Source organism: Leptodactylus fuscus, chromosome 5 (assembly GCF_031893055.1).
Source record: "Leptodactylus fuscus isolate aLepFus1 chromosome 5, aLepFus1.hap2, whole genome shotgun sequence".
Lineage (NCBI taxonomy): Eukaryota > Metazoa > Chordata > Amphibia > Anura > Leptodactylidae > Leptodactylus > Leptodactylus fuscus.
In genome coordinates, this window is record NC_134269.1 from 187516043 (window position 1) to 187534462 (window position 18420).

Consider the following 18420-nt stretch of genomic DNA (forward strand, 5'->3'; position numbering starts at 1 on the left):
CAGCATTTATTCCTAAACAATAGTTGGTAGAACCAGCAGACGCTTCCTTACGGATGGTATTGAGCGACACAATACTCCCGGATGCCTGGTGAAACTCCTGGTGTATGTGAGCCATCGGCTGGTTGCGGTTTCTCTGGCCAGCACTCATCGGTCTCTATCTCCCAGTTTCGGGGGTCTGCCGACTTGGGGCACATTCCGACAATCACTGTTCACCTTCCACTACGTAATTGCATAGGCCACTGTTAATTTTGGGTATTTCAGTTCGCTTGCTATGTCCCTTAAGGATCGACCATTTCTGTGGTACCCGACAATTACCCCTTTTTCGAAATCGGACATCTCTGCACTTCGTGGCATTTTGCATGTGACTAATGCCAATGCACTAATGCCAATGCTGTTTCCTATTTAATGGCGGAAGGCGTGACGTACATCACGACTGCAGATATCTTTTTGCATGGGTGTCCAAATACTTATTGGTAGACAGTGTACTAGCCATTATCACTGTGTCTTTAAAGGGGTTGTGCTGATATGGACACTTATCACCCTATCTACAGCACAGTCCGATCACGGAAGTTCGTAATGCTGTGTCCCCCAGTGATCAAGAGGATGGGGGACCGAAAATCTTCCTACAGCCTCCTTGTGAATTGTGTGCAAGTGCAGTTGCGTGACTGGTGCTCTATTCACCTCTATAGAGCTGCATAGACTGTAATCTCTGGCAGTGTCTGCAGGCCCATAGAAGTGAATGGAGTGCCAAAACACAGGCGCACTGTCACTCCATTCACAAGGAGGCTGTAGGAAGACTTTCGGTCCTCTTAAACTTTGAGGGACCCAGTGTGACACTTAGTCCTTGCCCTGTGCATGGCGGATAAGTGTCCATATTAGCACAACCCCTTTAAGATGTAGTTCAGTTCATCTCATAACATGGGAAATGCAATTTTATGTAGGGACAAATCACCCCCCCTCATTACGCACCACTGAAATTGAGCAGGTGAGTGAAGAAGAAGGACTGTTTGTGGAACTCCTCAATTGCTTGTACGATGGGTCCATCCAAGCTGCTGCGTAATGTCTTTTTAGATCCACTCTTGTCAGCTATGAGTGATTCCAGCATTGTGCGTACCATGTATAACTACAAAGAAGATACAAGTCATTGACTACACAGTTAGTAGGGCTAGATCAACACATCGACTTTAGCTTCACTCCCATCAAGATACCAAAGATCGCTGTGTTGCCCTGTGACTCTTTAAACAATATAAGGGTATGCATTCACATTGTGATCCCAAGGAGCCTGCGACTGTGACTTCTAGTTGCAAAAAACTTGGAAATTCTTGATTTTTCTTTCAACTACATGTGACAATTGCAATTCACCCTAAGTTGCAATGTGATTCTACATAAATTAGAGTCGCATGAAAACATGGTGATGTTTGGTTATGTGAAAGGAGTTGAGGCCAAAGTCGCCAAATAGCCCTACCGTAAAGGCTGTTGACATAAAGAGTAGAGATGAGCGAACACTGTTCGGATCAGCCGATCTGAACAGCACGCTCCCATAGAAATGAATGGAAGTACCTGTGACGCTGACTATTCCGGCGGCCGGCCGGCATCACAGGTTCTTCCTTTCATTTCTATGGGAGCGTGCTGTTCGGATCGGCTGATCCGAACAGTGTTCGCTCATCTCTAATAAAGAGTAAAATGTGGAATAAAAACAATATACAGTGAAAAATGTAATAAAATGTCATAAACTACATAAAATATTCATGTAAATATACAGACCTGTGTGCTTGAGGGTCCCACTGCTCTACGAGGAACTTTGATGTCAAAACCGCCTTTGGGGTCCTTCTCTCCTCTTAAACATGGGTCATTGGGTGGCTCGCGACCTGCTTCCCAGTCACAGATAGTCTTACGGATTGCCTGCAGAACACTATGGAGAAGCAGATAGAAATTTATTCCGGTAAATTCATTAGTAACAATTTATAACACACATGGCTGCTCGATCATGTTACCACTGATGCTGTGAATGCAACCACGGACAGATTTTCCACTAGGCACATCCATGCCGACTACAAGTGATGATCGCAACTTACCCTAGGTCGCAATGCGACTACACTTAAATTAAAGTCGCATGACAACATCGTGATCTTTGGTTGTGTGACAGAAGTAGAGGCAAAAGTTGCCGTATAGCCCTAGTCTATCCTAGCTTTTCCTTGTGGGAAAGGGAGGCCTCTCCTCTTCTCACACCCAGGGCCAAATAATTAATTTGTATAATGTAGATTTTATTCAGTGTTTTTATACATACAATATATTATTTCAAGTTTCCCAGGACATTCCCTGCAATAAATAAGCTTTATTAATAACAATAATAAAGCCCTATTTATTATCTGTGCAGAGAGCACCAGGGGAGATTGGTACTCTTGTTCTTCTGTCTCCACAACTCTCAGTTATGGCACCTACTCTCCTATACTCAGGCCACAGTCCCATTGAGTAAGTTGGAGTCAGTCATGTGACAGTGAGTCGGAGTGTCAGCTGGGGAAACAGAGGTACTAGAGTCCCAGACTCTTCAGCTGCCCACCGCACAGGTAGGAAGTGGGGCTCTGCAGTGTATATTAGTAATAAAGTGGTGGTAAGCATTATTATTCCTCGGATAAGCCCCTTAATACCAGGCATTTTGTGTGTGCAGGTTCCTGAGAAGTCATTTATATATTACCATGGTACCTCTCACCTTATTAGCACATTCTTCTTTTTGCGCACAGCTTGTCGGAGAGGTTCTCGTAGGGTACTTTGAGCAAAGTCCTGCAGCGCAGCATATATAGTATTTCTTATTGCTTGATTGAAAACACTTTCCATGCGGCCCATGAGTACTTGCAGACCCTTTACCATGGCAATCACCTTTGGGGATTAAAGACAGTAAGATGTGAAGCTTCCATTCATTTACCTGCAACATCTTTATTAGAGATGAGCGAACAGAGAAATATTCAATATTCGTTTCGAATAGCCCCTCAATATTCGACTATTCGAGCAAATATCGAACCCCATTATAGTCTATGGGGGAAAAAAGCTTTGTTTCAGGGGAAACCGCTCTTCGACACAGGAGAGTCACCAAGTCCACTATGACACCCCAGGAAATGAGGACAATGCCTCTGGTATGCAACTGGGACAGCAGGGGAAGCATGTCTTGAGCCATTTAACATGCCCAAGTCCTTGTATTATGCCACTAATAATGCGGGAGCTGACTTTTTCCCATAGGAATGCATTGACCAGCATTCGGCCAATCAACGCTGGTTCTGCTGGAGGCTCATCTGTGAGGAGGCGGAGTCTAAGATTGATTCACAGCAGTCTCCATTGTAGTCCGAACTCAGGGATAGCAGAGTTGACACAGCTCTGCTACACCTGAGATGCAGCAGAGATGGCCGTGCGCTGAGCTCTGTTACACCTGAGATGCAGCAGAGCTGGCCGTGTGCTGAGCTCTGCTACACCTGAGATGCAGAAGAGCTGGCTGTGCGCTGAGCTCTGTACACCTGAGATGCAGCAGAGCTGAACTCTGCTAGCCCCGAAACGCGTCAGCTAGTTTTTGTCTGAGTCTCGTCGGTGTGGTATGTCCATGTGAAAGTATTTTTCTTTTTGTCTAAACATGCTCGTTGTCTCATGTTATCAAGGAATTTTTATGGATATTTATGCTCACCATTAAAAGCTAAGTTTTATGAGGAAGATTTCAGGCGTGCTGGATATAACTTTTTTCTTGTGTTTAGTCACCTGATTTAGCCAGCCAATTACTTTTTCCAATTTTTTTTCGATGCCTACGTTGTCTTAGTTCCTGTCCCATCTCCCCTGCACAGTTATTGGTGCAAAAAAAAATCGCCAGGGAAGGTGGGAGGGGATACGAATTTTTAGTGCATTTGCCGCGTGGTATTCGATTGGAATCAAATATCTCAAGCAGCCTGATATTCGGTCGAATACTAATTCAATCGAACGCCATTCGCTCATCTTCATATTTCTAACACAACACAAAAATTCATGAGTCTTCATACAGTATCAGTGTTGCCCCAGGTAATTCACTGAGATCACATTAGAGCAGGTTTACTAATTCTAAATTTTTAACAGAGCAATCTTAGACTAGACAGTCTAGGATAGTTCACCCATATTAGATCTGTGGGGTCTGACATCTGGCACCCCCAATGATCAGCTGTTCTTAGTAGTTGATACACAGAAGATGAAACTGGAAACAGGCAGCTCTGTTCTAGATATAGTGGCCAGACCAGGTACTGCAAATCAGTTCCCATTCACTCCAATTGGTGCTAAGCTATAGTGTCTCAGTTCTACCACTACACAGAGAACACAGCTATCTGCTTCCTGCTCCATTCTCTGTATATCAGCTGGATGTCAGAACCCACCCATCTGATATTGGTGACCTATCCTTAGGGTAGAACATCAACATATTTATTAGCAGATCTATCACAGTGGTTGATGCTGGATTATAAATCTGATGCATCTTCAGACTGTCTAAGTCTAGGTTCACACCTGCGCCCGGTCTCCTCCTGGGGATTCCATTCCTCATTCTGTTTTAAAAAATGAAGAGAGAAAAGTCCTGCAAGCAGCTCTTCTCTCTTCATTTTCTGCCCTTTTCGGGCGGAATCCCAGTGAATCCCATTATAGTCTATGGGGTCTGCGAGTTTCCGACTTATTAACGCCTCCTGAACGGAAACCCGAATGCAGGTGTGAACCTAGTGTTAGCTTATACCACCTATTATTTGAGACAGAAATTTGCACCAGAAATGTGGCACAGTTCTGGCACACTGTAAGCCCTGATTTCTTTTCTGTAAACCCTGCCACTTTTCCTAATAAGTGCCATCCTGTCGCACAATGCAAAAACACATAATATATGAGGTTCCAAGTATGTAGGTCAGTTTAGTGGCACAGAGTAAACCTAAATTCTCATGCATTTAATTTAGTAATTCTGTCCCAATGTGTGAAAGGACCATAAGGATTCTAGGTAACCTATGTTTATAATTAATGTGGACAACCACATTGATAAGATAAGCAGCACACATCAGATGAGTCTGCTGTTGTCTTTTAATGGTTATGGACTTAGTAAATTGTTGAAAAAACCTATCTATGGGAGCTATCTTCAGCCTGTCTACTGTTGTGCACAAACTCCACCTGTCCTCACCTCTGCCTCTGTCTTCTGCCCACTGCTTTAGTGTAGCATCCTAGTATTATCTGGTTTTGCTCACGTCAGCTTTTAGTGAAGACTACTACTGGAGAGCAACAAGCCCAGATCCTTGTATAAAGGTACAAAATGTGGGAACCAAGAAATCCCTATGTCTCTATGCTCATAGCCATACATTTTATGGATCTGTGTAGTGGATGTAGAACCAAGTTGCAAAATATGGTGAAGATCCTATTCCTGTTCATTTTTGCAACTCAGTCTGGTGAATGATATTGACCTGTAGTGAACATAGACTGCACATAGAGGCCATCTACTCCTCTTTTCATGGACCTGAACATGACTGAGGCTTTAGACTTTTTTTCTGTCTTTAGCCCAAGGGAGATATATGCAGATACTGGCACCTATCGATTATCTCTAAGGTAAAGAAAGCTTGTCTTGTACATAGGTCAGATACAGCCAATTGGTGTTGTTTGGTGTATGAATATGCCTGAACTAGGGGCTAGATATGTGCAACTCACCTCAACAAAGGCAAACTTCTCCTCACTGGTGTAGTTATATCTTGTAGCTCGCTCATATTCTTCTGCTGTACCTGGACAGTCCTTGTTACAAAACTTGTCTGTAGGATGAACCAACTTCCAAGAATACTGAAAGATGGAAAGTGCATATTAGAAGAGCCAGTGCCGTAAGTTTCATAGGCAAAGTCAGGTATATAAATGTGAACAGGAATATATATAAGAGTAGGGGTCTGAATCTAGCAGGAGTTTAATAATGTGTTCTGCTGACTGATTATTGTGGCTAAATGATGACCTCTGGGTAACAATACCCAACTCACCACTTCCATGACATGGGCGCTCCACTTAGATAGAAGCTGCAGACCCCTAAGTGCCAGGTCAAACAACTCTCTGTATTCTTCATCTGACTTCTGGCTGTCCAGACCCGAGCCGGTTACAACCTGACAACAGCAGAACACAGTAAGGAAATATATAACTAGCAGCTGAGGTTCAGTTAAAAACAAAAAACAAAGCACAACATACGAAAAACCACATGCAGTTTTGTTGCAGTTGTGTTTCTTTATACAATAGATGAAACATGGTAAATGCATTATACCTGTAAAAATGCAACACACCACAAACCACGCCAAAACACCACGCATTATTAACTGGGGATTTACACATGTAACTTTTATTAGTCTGCACCTCTCTTCTTATACTGTACACAAGTGCTAGTGTTTAATATCTATGCATGTCTTATCTATCTATCTAGCTATCTATCTATCTATCTATCTATCTATCTATCTATCTATCTATCTATCTATCTGTCTGTCTGTCTGTCTGTCTGTCTGTCTGTCTGTCTATCTATCTGCCATCTATTCTATCTATCTATCTATCTATCTATCTATCTATCTATCTATCTATCTATTTTGTAATCTATCTCTTTCATATCTAACTGTCTATCTTATAACTACTACATATCTATAATATGTAATCATCCACATTTCCATTCTAAACAAGTTGGAGATTATAGGAAGTTGAAAACCACAGAATATTCTTTTATGGATTACTGAAATGAAATTTTACGGTTCTTAAAAAAAGAGAAGTATAATGTAAAAAATACACTGCTAAGAACCACAATTCTGAGCACAGTCATCTGTTCATGAAAATTATATAATAAAAACTTGTAAGATAATGAAAACTCCAGTGACCCTGTTATATCAGGACTATAAGATGGCAGTATCCTGGGACATGTCCTTACCTCACTGTTGCTATAGCGTGCCAGCTCAGAGATGAAGCGGATGTGGTCGTCTCGAATCTGTACCATCTGCTCACAAATATTGTACTGCGGACTGATACTGCTCTGTGTGCAGGTCCACCTGGGCAGGAAACAGCTGCTTAAAACCTGCAGAACGGCCTCAATAGGGCGAGTGGAAAGAGTCTAGGAGCACTTGTTAGATAGTGAGCTACACTGATGGGGACTGCTAACTACAATACATAGACTACATGATAAAAACCTACGACCAAAGTGCACTAATACAGCCTCCCTGTACATAACCTGTATATTACACAATACATGAAATATTACATCTCATAGACTGAACTAAGCTAAATTGTGGTTTTCAATTAACATGACGATTCGTTTCTGTTCCTCTTCTGTGGTATGTTTTCAAGGGAAGTGAGAACCACACGTAGAACAACCAAATGACACTTATAAAATGTAAGTGCGTTTCCAGGACTTTTATATTCCTGACTTATACTTGGGTATATCATAACAGAGGAGTCAGACTTCTGCCACCCTCTCCAATTGGCTGATTGAAGGGGCTGCGGTTCTCCAGCATCAGCCACAGCTTCATATATTGTGCGCAGGCAGAAATGTATGTCTGCATACACGACTTATCTATAAAACCTACTACAGTCATGCAGACTCTGACTAGTCACCACTGGCAATGCTTCCCCCATATTTCCTGCACTACTCATAAATTGCTAGTGCAGAGAATATACATGCACAAAATGCTAAGACACTTGACTGGATGGACACCAGGGTGCTCTGCTTTACATCTACAATGTGTTCTTTAGGCTAAGGCCCCAAGGGACGACCCGCAGCTAAAAAGCGCTGTGGGAAAAACCACGACAGCAACGCATAGTGTACACTTACTGTAAAGCACCACAATTTTTCCCACTGCATTTTTGCCAGGGGAAATCATGGCATTTCCAACCCGTGGGGCCCCAGCCTTAAAGAGTATTCTTAGTGTGTATGTCTAGGATATGCATTACTTTATGATTGGTGGGATATTTAGGACCCCCAGTGATTCTGAGTTTGAAGTGGCTTGTGTGTCCCTTTTAAGACTTATCTTTAAAGCAGCATTCTTGGTAATATCTTGTGCAGGGAATTTCAGCCAGCCAGTGATGTGGCATAGAACCACACCAGAGCAGCAGTCCCTTCACTTTCAGGATTAATGGGGATCATGAAGGTAAAACCCCAGACATAAAGTCTATGCCGGCATATGAAAGTGACATGAACTATATTTAATATTTTAAGATAGAACACCCTTGAATCTGTAATGTTAATATATATATATATATATACATATACAGTATATAACCATATATATATATTTATACATAAATATATCTGTATCTATATATTTGTCTCAAATTACCGTATACTAGCTTGACAATGTATGAGTTATCTCCATGCCTCCAGAAATTTAGGGAATTAGGAGGACTTGTCCCCTGACTGGCACTTAAGGCTTAATGCACACAACGGCGTGTTCAAGCCAATGTTCCCTCAAATGTCCGATGATCCGTTTTGTTCCGATGAACATAAATAAGGTCCTATACTACTCTGTGTCATCAGCGCAGAACACATTATTAGCCCCATAGAAGTAAGAACATTACGTAATGCACTCAGATGACACTCAGACGTCACTCCAAATATCATCTGAGTACATTCCCTGCAAACTCGACCCCATATCGGACAGCATAGTCAATTGTGTGCATGGGGCCTTCAGAGGTCTGAGTGCCACTGAGCCAACTGGAAACATGTAGGATATAAGTATGCTTGAGATGGGGGCCTAGTATACTGCAGCTACACTGGTAAGGACTGATGCGGCTATATGCAGTGGCTGTGAAAACCACATGTGATATAACTGGTATATCGAATACCTCGCTGGCATAGGAATTTGTGTAATCGGCCGAACACCAAGGGGTTAAACGCTTCAAATATTCGAAGCGTTTAACTCCTTGGTGTTCGGCCGATCACACGCGTTCCTATGCCGGCGAGGTATTTGATCGAATACTACTCGCTCATCACTAATAGGGAATGCTCTTTGGGAAAAAGTATGCAAACTATCTCTCCTCCAGTGTTTGCAGGGCAGTTCCCACTGGCAAGGAGTTTCCGGGATTTTAATATTGATGACCAATACTTAGGACAGATCATCAATATCAGATCAGTGGAGGGTCCCACATAATTGCTACCCCTCCAGTTGTCTGTAGGGCAAGCGCTGCTGCCTATTCATTCCCAGGCACAGCACTGTACATGGATGTGCTGTGTAATGGATGTGCTTGGTACTGCAGCTCAATTCCATGCTCTTAAATGGGACTGGGCTACAGACAGTAGCTCATCAATATGACCTCGTAGCCTGTGGAAAGGAAGTGTCATGGACTCTTCAAACCTCTGATCAGTGAAGGCATATATTAGTCATCAATTTAAAATCTCCAAAATTCCCTTTAAGGTTAAGACACCATGTAGCAGGCTGCAGCCAGAAAAACACTGCGGAACAGACTGCAATGCATTGCGCTTTTTCCACTGAATAATGCACTGGCATTTTCCGTATAGATAATATAGAAACAGAAAGTCAGCAGAGAAAAACTCTGTGTGCTTTCTGCTTCTATTATACCTGTACGGAACATGCCAGCGTTTCTATAGGTATAACTGACATTTCCACCATTTTTCTGCAATGTCTGGATGGGATTAGTCAGAATCCCATCCACTTTGCAGGTACTCAACATGGAGGGCTCGGCTTAACATCCAGTTGCCAATTTATTCTTACATTCCCATGAGGAATAACAGAGGAACTGCAATGCAAAGTTCTAAGAAACAATTCTCCATAACTGTTATTTTGATGATTCCCTTCCCTGTCTACCGTATTGTACTGTGCAAAATATGTCAGTCAAGTGTTAAACTGTAGTACAAAATAAAAGCCATATACTGCTCCTGGTTATTTTAGCACGTAAACGCCCCCATCCCGGCTATTACTGAGCATATCCAGGAAACATTTGGAAACACAGTGATTCCTAGTCTGCCAGATATGCTCAGAGAAGTGCCAGGCCTTGGGTGGCTGATACTAAAATGCCCGGGAGCAGTATTAATGGCACTAATACCTGGGCAGGTAACAGTGAATGACCACAGCGGTAAGCAGCTTCTGGCAGTAAAGCCGGGAAGACGATGAGGGCATTTTACAACCACAAGCTGCTTAGTTCTGCTGTCGATTATTTCCACCCCTATGATTCAGCGAGTCGTCCTCCACGCACTCTCCTCCTGTCACTCCCCGGAGCCGAGAGACATTACGGCATGCACTCACTTGGACTTGTTCTCCTCATAGTGAGCACTGGTCTTAATGTATCTGGCAAGTTCTATCTGCATGTCTCCAAAGAGCGGGACCACCTGCAGCTGCTGCAAGAGAAAATAAAGACGGACTGAATAGACAGACAAGTATACAGGGGGCGCTCTATCAGACTGAAGAATAAAGTCATGATAGGATGGGGTTTGTGGCACAGATCGGTACCAAACCATTCCTTGTTACTTTCTTCCTTCTTGCTGGATTTTCTGTTCGAATGTAAATAAAGCTTGTTCATTTTTTGTAAACTATCTAACAGCAAAATTGGCCCTGCTGCCCTTAGCAACCAATCACAGTGTAGCTTTCATTTCTTAAGTTGTCCTGTTGTTGCTATGGGCAACAAAGTTAATTTTGCTCAATTTTCATAAAAAGTTTCACCTCCTCACTATTTTTATACCCTAGGACAGGAAACAAGTGTTAGATCAGTGAGGGTCCGTCCGCTGGAACCCCAACAATCAGGAGAACGGGGGCCTAAAGATATCCCTGAATTGTCCCTGTAAATGAATCGCCAGTGCTGTTGCAAGATATTAATCACTGCTCCAATCACTGCTATGAGGCCTCCGGGGCGTCCATAGAAATGAACAGAGCACAAATCACATAAGTCCACTGGTGCTTCATTTACAGGGAAACTTTCAGGCCTAAATTCTCCTGATCGCTGGGGATCTGATCTGACTCTGATAAGTGTCTGTAATGGCAAAACCCTTTTATGGCTTATACTTCTGCTAAGTCCGCTCCTGGCTTTGACTCAAAAAATGCAGCAATATCTGCAGCAAAAAAGTTTGTGTGGCCTCATCCTAAGGCTAAGACCCTATGGGATGTCCCAAAGCAAAAAAACGCTGCGGGAAAAACCGCAATGGCAATGCATCGTGGTTTTTCCCGCAGTGCTTTAGACAGAAAGTTTGTGGAGTTTTTCCCCGCAGACTTTCTGTGACAACTATACCTAAGGGGAAACCATTGGCGTTTCTGTAGGTATAAGGGAGGGTTCACATGGAGTAATGTGCCGCGTGATGTGGCACGTCTACGCCGCGTGAGCTTTTGCGGGCCGTATACGCTCCCATTGATTTCAGTGGGAGCCGGGATCGTATACGCGGCGCTATTTTGCCCGCTATTTTGTCCGCCCTGTGCCATTCTGACGAGTTTCTGTGCTTACCCCCGAGAAACTGGACAGAGGACGGCTTCCTGGCGGTAAGCTTTAAAACCCATTCATTTGAATGGTCACCGCCGGGGTCCACCTGCGGCCTCTCCATGGGTAAACGGTTTTTTCGGCCAGACACAAAGTCGGACATGTGTGGCAGAAAAAAATGGTTTCCCTATGAAGAGGCCGCAGGCGGAAACATTTAAAAACCCATTCAAATTAATGGGTTTTAAAGCTGACCGCCTGGAAGGCGTCTTTTGTGCAGTTTTTCGGGGCTGAGGACCGAAAACCAGTGGAATGGCACAGGGCAGACACTGGGTGTAAGTGTGATCGCCCCCCAAGGATGAGACTCCACATTACGAAAATGCAGTTTGTTTGTTGTTGCAGTTTTTTTTTTTTTTACCCAAAACCAAGAATGGCTACAGAAGAAATGGAGAATATATACTCTTAAACTTCTAACTTCTGCTCAATCCATTTCTGACTTTGGCTTAAAAAAACCACAGCAAAATCTGAGACATTGGGCCTCAGCCTAACACTCCATGAAGCTACAATGTCATAACTGCACAACAGCATAACTGGATTTAACTAGAACCATCTTCTGTCTGCCCATATATTGCCCAGTCTGTAGCAAATTAATAGTAAGATTATACTGCCATAGTGGCCACAGTAATTGTTACTATTAAGGGAGTCATGATAGTGTGTTGATATCGTCTGAGTCTAATTCATAAAGTTATCTGTGTTGGTAATGATACAGAGGGATGCAGTAGGAGATTACTGGTGTGTGGACGTAGGGTCTCGACCCATAGTATACTTGAAGGAATGAACGTCACACTTGAATTGTGCAAAATAGAATACTGTGTGAATAAACAAGTATTCTATTTTGCACAATTCAACTGTGTTGGTAAGGGTTACTACAGTCAAAAGCTCAATGGTCAGCTCCTCTAAAGGGGTTGTCGCATTATCCAAAGTACAGGGTATAAGTGTCAGATCGCTGGGGACCTGATCACGGGGTCCACCAGTGATCAGGAGGATGGTGAATCACGAATGAAAGTGAATTGAGCGCCAGTGGGTTTGCCTGACCAGTGCTCTATTTACTTCTGTGTGGCTGCGGGTGTATTACACTACCGCCAATCCCATAGAAGTGAATGAAGCACCAGCCAGACAAGCGCACTGGTGCTCCATTCACAATGGAGGCTTTAAGGGGACTTTCGCTCCCCCATCCTCCTGATCAATGGAGGACACGGGGATTGGGCCTCCAGCTATCATTTATCCCCTGTCCTATGGATAGGGGGTAAGTGTTCATCACTGGACGACCCCTTTCACAGTTAAAGGGGTTATCTGAGAATTAAACTACTGCCTGTCTACTGAACACCATTCTCACTGCCATACATTGGATACATTTGCTGGGACTGGGACTGAGCTGCACTGGTCCAGCACTCCTCTTTCCCCAAGCACTGCTGTTGCTCCAAGCAGCTGATCTGTGAGGGTCTCAAGTGTCGGATCCTCCCCGTTTAGGATAGGTACTTGAAACCAAACTCTCGGAAATCCCCTTTAAGTAATGTAGTAGTCCAAAACTTTACTGTCAAGTTTTTGCAGCGTCAGAATAAACAGTGACCACATTCACCGATAAGAGAAGAAAAGAAGGACAGGTGATGCCTATCAAGGTGTGCATCTCGGCCCTTCACAAAAAAATTACTAAGGATATGTTCCCATGGAGTATTTGTCGGTGGATTTCGCCTCAAATCCACCTGCAGAAAAACTTTGTGTGAATTTAACCTAAAGGTTCCTGTAGTGCTGAAATTAGTCATGTCATAGTCATAAAGTAAGACACTTGGCAAAACCTATAACCTATGTGATGCCTGGCCCTAAGGGGTAGAACATGACACTGCCTTTGTACCTTGAATCCATCATGCTTTGCCCTTTCAGGACCTGAACTTAACATAACACAGTTTATCATTTTGCAATGAACTAAATTTCGCACTTCACCTTAAAGAATTTATCAATTTTACTCAGGTTTATCCTTTTCTTAGCGTCCAGCTTGTAGATGTTACTGACGTTTCCATCCATTAGGTACAGTCCAAAACCCATGACCTGTAAGAAACAATGGAAGCAGTTGTCAAGGCCTAAGTAGTCAATAGGCCAAGGTTAGACATGGCAGATTTGATGTAGATTTTCAGTGTGGCGTCTTTTTATTGCTTATACATATGTTACCTTACAATAAAAAGATAATTTGAGAAAATGTATTCAGGTGAAATATCAGAAGGGGAGACTTATGTTATATGATGCAGCTACTTTTTGCAGTTTGGGTCAGAGGGTCCCATAAACCCTAAAACCAGATTATACATTCATCTGCAACTAATATTAGATTGTGTGCAGAGGAGCAACTTTAAATATGTAATAATATGTAATGGGGACCCCTCTTACCTTATGCTATCTGTAATACCGCCCCTGTGTGCAAAGAAGAACTGACTGTCTGAGACCACCTTACCTTCAGCAGCATGTGCTTCTCACTTGGCGTCAGGTACATCTTGTTCTCATAGTAATCCACACAGATGTTAACAATGTCGGCCAGGAGCTCTTCATATCCAGGAATCACCTCAAGCTGCTGGTGCAGGCACTACAATGATAAGAACCCATCCTATGACTGACCATTACTAACCAACATTAAAACATGCATTAATGGAAATTTCCCATTAAATAATTTCTGAATGAGCATCAAATTCTGAAGTCAGAACCTGACAATGATACCGATATCTTAAGAACTACATAGACCAGGAGTCTCAAACATATGCATGTGGCCCCTGATCTGGTTCTAAAGCATCCAACTTTGTAGGCCATAGGCCACATTAGACCTGCAACCTAGAAGCGCAGCTTGAGTGTAGATACTTACCTCTCAGCTCCCCCTCACATCATACTCTTTTCATCTGCTCAAAGTGAGGTAAGTACTGGTTGGGGGCCACTGTTGGGGGACATTAAACTATATGAGGCCACTAGTGAGGGATATTAAACTACATGGGGCCACTGCTGGGGAACATTAAATTATGAGAGGCCACTGTTGGCGGACATTACACTGTGTGGAACCACTACTGGAGGACATTAAACTGTGCAAGGCCACTGTTGGGGGACATTAAAATATGTGGGAACATTGCTGGGGAACATTAAACTGTATGAGGCCACTGCTGGGAGGAGGGCAATAACTGTATAGGGCCACTGCTGTGGGACATTAAATTGTATAGGGCCACTGGTGATAGACATTGAACTGTATGGGGCCACTGCTGGGATTATTTAACAATAAATTTGTATTGTAAAAAATTTGAAAGGAATGCAGCTCCATCACCTTCACATTTTTGTATCTATGTGACCCACTTGCCTGCCCGAATAGAGACCCCTGACAGAGACGGACAAGGAGAGGTCATGAAATATTAACCCCGGAAAACCCCTTTAAAAACAGATACCTGTGGGTGGTGTTTCGGGAGTCATCTGAAATCTCTAATTTATTTTCATGACTCTCCCTGTCCCCCCTCCCCATTTTTTCTTGTTTTCCCCTTTGGTGTCTGCATGCTCCCCGATGCCCTTTTGTCTCCCCCTCCCCTCTCTGTTTTTGCCTCTGTTCTATTCTTCCTTTACCAGTTTTGGACTTATGTGTCCATTTGCACAAGTGCTATATACGACGTTATTACCACTATTGTTTGCATTCTATATCATGCCTTTATTCTGTTCTCTTATGAAAACTCAATAAGAATTAATTACACCTAAAAACAGATACCTGAGTGATCCTGTTATGGTTGGCCAAGAACATGGAGAGATTCTGTGATTCTTGGATAGACTGAGGGTCAGCCATCTTTCTTAGGAACTGGGCAGCACTGCAAAGAAGATGGAAACAACAAGAATAATAACATCCAAAAAGGTTATATAAATTAGATTATAGTATTGTATATGTGTAAAATACAATACTCAACATAATGCTAGTTCATAGACACTAGATTAGTATAATTTTTCAATAAAACTTTCAAGGGTGAACACAGAGACAGGCTGACTCCATAGAAAAATCCCAAAAGGGGCCCTTCTTCTTTTCATTTGGGTCAATGCCACTTTGTCCTTCCTCCAAGCTGTTTTGCCTTTCTAGTCCTTTTGAGAGAAGGACAACATGAACCTTGAGTCAATCTGTCCTCTCATTTGCCAAATGTAATTGCTGAGTGCCAGGGAAAAAGTGGAGCTCTGTCCAGGATGAAAACAATGAAGGGTAAGGGGTAAAGTTCAGGGAAGTAATTTGTGGCCATGTGTTTTAAAGTCACGCACATACATCGCAATACAGTGAATATAGTCGCGTTGTGACATGCAAGTTGCCAACATTGTAACACAACATTTCTCAAGAATCTTAACCTGCTTGAATTCAGCACAAACACATTCATTATTATTAGTTGCGAATAGTAGTACAAAACTTACAATCTTAAAGGGGCCTAAGATTTTGACATTCATCAATACCAGATCAGTGTGGGTTCAACATCCAACATCCCCAACAATTAGCTGTGCACAGTGAATGGAGCAGGAAGCAGACAGCTCTCTTATCTATGTAGTGGTCAGATCAGGTACTGCAGATCAGCTTCCATTCATTTGAATGGGACCTGACCTGCAGTGACTCAGTTCCGTCACTATACAGAGAACAGCACTGTCTGCTTCCTGCTCTATTCTCTGTGTATCAGCAGCTAATAAAAGCTGATCATTGGGGGTGGCAAGTGTAGGACCCCCACAGATCGGACATTAATGACCTATCTTTAGGATAGGTCATCAATAGAGATGAGCGAACAGTGTTCTATCGAACACATGTTCGATCGGATATCAGGGTGTTCGCCATGTTCGAATCGAATCGAACACCGCGTGGTAAAGTGCGCCAAAATTCGATTCCCCTCCCACCTTCCCTGGCGCCTTTTTTGCACCAATAACAGCGCAGGGGAGGTGGGACAGGAACTACGACACCGGGGGCATTGAAAAAAATTGGAAAAAGTCATTGGCTGCCGAAATCAGGTGACCTCCATTTTAGACGAATAGTGGATTTCAAATCCGGGTCATATGAGAATGTGAACTTTGTGACTATGAGACAGGGATAGCTGTACAGGCAGGGATAGCTAGGGATAACCTTTATTTAGGGGGGAATGTTATTAAAAATAACTTTTTGGGGCTCTATCGGGTGTGTAATTGTGATTTTTGTGAAATAAACTTTTTCCCATAGGGATGCATTGGCCAGCGCTGATTGGCCGAATTCCGTACTCTGGCCAATCAGTGCTGGCCAATGCATTCTATTAGCTTGATGAAGCAGAGTGTGCACAAGGGTTCAAGCGCACCCTCGGCTCTGATGTAGCAGAGCCGAGGCTGCACAAGGGTTCAAGCGCACCCTCGGCTCTGATGTAGGAGAGCCGAGGGTGCACTTGAACCCTTGTGCACCCTCAGCTCTGCTACATCAGAGCCGAGGGTGCGCTTGAACCCTTGTGCACACTCTGCTTCATCAAGCTAATAGAATGCATTGGCCAGCGCTGATTGGCCAATGTATTCTATTAGCCTGATGAAGTAGAGCTGAATATGTGTGCTAAGCACACACATTCAGCTCTACTTCATCGGGCTAATAGAATGCATTGGCCAGCGCTGATTGGCCAGAGTACGGAACTCGACCAATCAGCGCTGGCTCTGCTGGAGGAGGCGGAGTCTAAGATCGCTCCACACCAGTCTCCATTCAGGTCCGACCTTAGACTCCGCCTCCTCCGGCAGAGCCAGCGCTGATTGGCCGAAGGCTGGCCAATGCATTCCTATGCGAATGCAGAGACTTAGCAGTGCTGAGTCAGTTTTGCTCAACTACACATCTGATGCACACTCGGCACTGCTACATCAGATGTAGCAATCTGATGTAGCAGAGCCGAGGGTGCACTAGAACCCCTGTGCAAACTCAGTTCACGCTAATAGAATGCATTGGCCAGCGCTGATTGGCCAATGCATTCTATTAGCCCGATGAAGTAGAGCTGAATGTGTGTGCTAAGCACACACATTCAGCACTGCTTCATCACGCCAATACAATGCATTAGCCAGTGCTGATTGGCCAGAGTACGGAATTCGGCCAATCAGCGCTGGCTCTGCTGGAGGAGGCGGAGTCTAAGGTCGGACCTGAATGGAGACTGGTGTGGAGCGATCTTAGACTCCGCCTCCTCCAGCAGAGCCAGCGCTGATTGGCCGAATTCCGTACTCTGGCCAATCAGCACTGGCTAATGCATTGTATTGGCGTGATGAAGCAGTGCTGAATGTGTGTGCTTAGCACACACATTCAGCTCTACTTCATCGGGCTAATAGAATGCATTGTCCAGCGCTGATTGGCCAGAGTACGGAATTCGGCCAATCAGCGCTGGCTCTGCTGGAGGAGGCGGAGTCTAAGATCGCTCCACACCAGTCTCCATTCAGGTCCGACCTTAGACTCCGCCTCCTCCAGCAGAGCCAGCGCTGATTGGCCGAATTCCGTACTCTGGCCAATCAGCACTGGCTAATGCATTGTATTGGCGTGATGAAGCAGTGCTGAATGTGTGTGCTTAGCACACACATTCAGCTCTACTTCATCGGGCTAATAGAATGCATTGGCCAGCGCTGATTGGCCGAATTCCGTACTCTGGCCAATCAGCACTGGCTAATGCATTGTATTGGCGTGATGAAGCAGTGCTGAATGTGTGTGCTTAGCACACACATTCAGCTCTACTTCATCGGGCTAATAGAATGCATTGGCCAGCGCTGATTGGCCAGAGTACGGAATTCGGCCAATCAGCGCTGGCTCTGCTGGAGGAGGCGGAGTCTAAGGTCGGACCTGAATGGAGACTGGTGTGGAGCGATCTTAGACTCCGCCTCCTCCAGCAGAGCCAGCGCTGATTGGTCGAGTTCCGTACTCTGGCCAATCAGCACTGGCCAATGCATTTCTATGGGGAAAAGTTAGCTTGCGAAAATCGCAAACTGACAGGGATTTCCATGAAATAAAGTGACTTTTAT

The 18420-nt window shown here is 43.9% G+C and overlaps 1 protein-coding gene across 1 annotated transcript in view; it reads right to left on the minus strand.

The window, feature by feature from the left end:
* CYFIP2 (cytoplasmic FMR1 interacting protein 2) overlaps positions 1-18420 on the minus strand; it is a 62562-nt gene that overhangs the window by 20219 nt on the left and 23923 nt on the right. The window contains exons 8-17 of the mRNA XM_075274821.1: positions 15170-15266; positions 13892-14020; positions 13390-13494; positions 10233-10324; positions 6908-7025; positions 5988-6107; positions 5674-5799; positions 2711-2877; positions 1765-1912; positions 970-1123 (exon numbers count right to left, since the gene is read on the minus strand). Coding sequence (XP_075130922.1) covers positions 970-1123; positions 1765-1912; positions 2711-2877; positions 5674-5799; positions 5988-6107; positions 6908-7025; positions 10233-10324; positions 13390-13494; positions 13892-14020; positions 15170-15266 — 1256 coding nt within the window. The remainder of the gene's footprint in view (positions 1-969; positions 1124-1764; positions 1913-2710; positions 2878-5673; positions 5800-5987; positions 6108-6907; positions 7026-10232; positions 10325-13389; positions 13495-13891; positions 14021-15169; positions 15267-18420) is intronic.